Below are 3,501 nucleotides of genomic sequence, written 5' to 3' on the forward strand. Positions count from 1 at the left end.
GAAAAAGACGTGTAAATATGAGCTGAAGGTGAGAGAGAGAGAGAGAGAGAGAGAGAGAGAGAGAGAGAGAGAGAGAGAGAGAGAGAGAGAGAGAGAGAGAGATATGGGGAGGCCCAGACTTCAATTACAGGAGTGATATTGCTTACAAGGCCAATTGTGGATGTTAATTACGAATGCTCAGACAAAAAAAAAAAAAAACTTAGAATTCTCCTCCTTTGGCTGGGACTCCTTCCTTTTGTTCCTTATGTAATTCATAAATATATTCAACACACAAATGATACAGATAGAAAGTTAGTGGGTATAATGATCAGAATACTAACACTACACTCATTTCTACTGTATTCAATTCTTCCCTTAAATTTCGTGTTCTGTGATCTGTTGATGTTACGAAACCTTATTATGTTCTAAGCAGATCAGATGACTTAAGACAGAAGGAGAATACGGGAATATAAATGTAAAAGAAAAATAAGGGTAACTGCAAAAAGATATCAGGCCTACACTTGGAAGTTCCTATGCAAATCATGCGTACCTATTTCCACGTAACATTCCCATCCATAAATTTGTCTAATCCTTCAAAGCTCCCTATTGACTCGGCACCAGCAATCTGATTACTGAATCTATTCCATTCACCTACCACTCTATTTGAGAACTTACGTCTGTCTATCCCTTTTTTAATCTTTGTCAAGCTCGAACCCATTATTTCTTGTCGTATCCTCATTACTGAAGCTGGGGATTACTGAGCCAGTGAGAGTGCAGCATGTTGCTCTACGTACTTGTGACCGTGAGTGTACAGTGTGAAATATAAACCGATGGAGTTACGTAATAGAGGCAGATGGGAGATTATTGTATTATACACCGCACGAATTGCAAGCTTTCCGATACTATATTAAAATGATGCAACAAACACATTACCCAGGATGTGCAACTCTATATACCAGTTTTCTCATTCATATTTACAGTATTACCGTACTGAAATGTTTTTGTTTTGTTTGTGTGTGTGTGTGTGTGTGTGTGTGTGTGTGTGTGTGTGTGTGTGTGTGTGTGTGTGTGTTTTAGTGTGTTATTGCTAATTCATTGCTTTTATTTACTCAGTTTAGGCAACCATACTTCTACAACGCTGAAAAGTTGTGTGTGTGTGTGTGTGTGTGTGTGTGTGTGTGTGTGTGTGTGTGTGTGTGTGTGTGTGTGTGTGTGTGTGTGTGTGTGTGTGTGTGTGTGTGTGTGTGTGTGTGTGTGTGTGTGTGTGTGTGTGTGTGTGTGTGTGTGTGTGTGTGTGTGTGTGTGTGTGTTTGTGTGTGTGTGTGTCGTCTACTACCTATGACTGTCATTAGTAACAGTTTCATCCACTCTCTTCCATCATCACCATCCCCATTCATCTTTCCCCACACCATCGTACATTCCTTTACCATCTACCGTCCCCCACTATCGCTTTAATTTTCAAGAGTACTCATCATCACCTTTTCATCACTAATTGCACTTTTCTTCACCCCCTTACTCTTATACTCACACATATTTGTATTTCAAGTTTCACCAAAAGTTTCCCTGACATGCTACACGTTTCCTCTTCCTCCTTACGTCTGTCATCTGTCAGACAGGTCGAAGAGACACGAGCAGCAAAGGAGAATGAGTTGGGCGGAGAGACACATTGACATCATCCCCAAGATTGATTCCTATCTTCCCCGGGACTTTATATGAGTTTCTAATAAGAATTTCAGTACCTTTTCAAATATGAGTATTAAAACCTTGATTGGAAACACTAGGGAATTATTAAGCTGGTAATGGAAATATGAAAGAATGATGGAGTGCCGGAGCATTGCCTTGCATCGTATCGTAGCTGAAGGTTGATTGGCATAAAAAAAAATATCTTGACTCTTGTGACATGTCTCATTTTCTGACGCTTTTGGAAAACACGTGCAGAGCGATGTGCTATTTTTTCACGTAATTAATTTTCAACTTCCAGAAAAAAAAAATAGAAAATCTACACGTGTATGCACTTTAATTATAAGAGAGTTGATTGACTAAAGTGAGACTATTTCACTAATAACCAGAAAAAAAAAAGAAAAAAAAATTACATCTGAACTGTGAAAAACAAACTCAGCATCAATATATCTGACTGTTTCTAACCAGCCACTCCTCACCGATAATCACTGACAATCAGAAAAAAAAAAAAAGTACAGCATTGCATTTGAACAGTGAGAAGCAAACTCAGCATCATTACATCTGTCAGTGTTTAATCAACCAAGCATCACCGCCTCACCCTCGCTGTGCACTGAGACTACTGGGCAGCGAGTGACCCCCACAGACTCACAGGTCCCAGCATGGTACAGGCAGTGGGCATTGCTTGGGCGGGCTTCTGGCTTGTCGCAGTGGCCTGTTTGGCGCCCACATCCCTGGCTCAAGGTAAGTAGTGAGTGTTCCTGGCAGGAGACCCTTGAGGCGAGCATGTCAGTATAGTTAATGTACAACTCTATTACTATGACTGCCATTTTCAAATGTTAGATGCTTTCTGTCATATGCTGTTATAATTTAAACTGGGAATGTACTTTAATTAAGAGTAATGAAATGTTATGTAAGGTATCATTATATTTTAGTGAGTGTACGTGTATCTTTAACGAAACTGTACGAATAGTAACATTTCTACATCACATACTGAACAGTTTCAGACTACATAAAAAAAAAAAAATTCAGTGTGTTGTGGACAAGGTAATGCTACATGAACCTTTACATAATAATGTGAAATCATATTAACTTCAGAGGCAGGCTGGTTATATAAATCTCATTAAAGGGTAACGCATCGTTTTCTGTTGGGTTCATGTCTGCCGTAACCAAAGTCTGTCTATAATTGTGGAAGCAAGGATCGATACTCCGAAAAGAACATACTTATTTCATATGCTTTATCCCAATGGTGCATTCAAAATTATTTAAGTTTATCATAGCACGTACGAGAGAGAAGGTATGTGTTTCATCTTATCAATATTGCGCGAGTCGAAAAAAACTAACGTGGTCAAAGAAGACAACTATTTCACATACCTCGTCCCAGTGGCACATTAAAAGATATTGTAAGTTTACCATTAAACGTAAGGAAAGGAATCGACGCTAAGTAAGAGGCTCATAAGTCACCTAAGGGTCTGGATAAGCTGCCCAATTAATGTAATGATGATGTAATGATGTAGTAATGATGAACACACACCCACCTGCTCACCCACCCACCGACCCATACACACACACACACACACACACACACACACACACACAGAAGAACTGGTAAGGATATGGGAGGCAATTAAGAGGCAGGTTGTGTAGTGGTTATTCGGTGTTCCTATAATTTTGTTTTTCATTAGATGTCATCCCTATATCCACCTAAAGCTGTGATTCCTACATAGATCTCTTTAATTGTCATCTCTACAGCAACCCCTGAGATATCACACTCGCAATTACCCCATTCATGTTCAATAGTCACCTCTCTTCATATCATCTCCCTTGTCAATTTGTCACTCCTAA

General features: G+C 39.4%; 1 protein-coding gene across 1 annotated transcript in view; it reads left to right on the forward strand.

The window, feature by feature from the left end:
• Positions 1-2,185: 2,185 nt before the first annotated feature.
• LOC135106854 (cell adhesion molecule 2-like) overlaps positions 2,186-3,501 on the forward strand; it is a 123,228-nt gene continuing 121,912 nt past the window's right edge. Inside the window, exon 1 of the mRNA XM_064016222.1 lies at positions 2,186-2,400. Within this exon, the coding sequence (XP_063872292.1) occupies positions 2,319-2,400 (82 nt within the window). The 5' untranslated portion in view covers positions 2,186-2,318. The remainder of the gene's footprint in view (positions 2,401-3,501) is intronic.

Source organism: Scylla paramamosain, chromosome 14, assembly GCF_035594125.1.
Source record: "Scylla paramamosain isolate STU-SP2022 chromosome 14, ASM3559412v1, whole genome shotgun sequence".
NCBI classification, from domain to species: domain Eukaryota; kingdom Metazoa; phylum Arthropoda; class Malacostraca; order Decapoda; family Portunidae; genus Scylla; species Scylla paramamosain.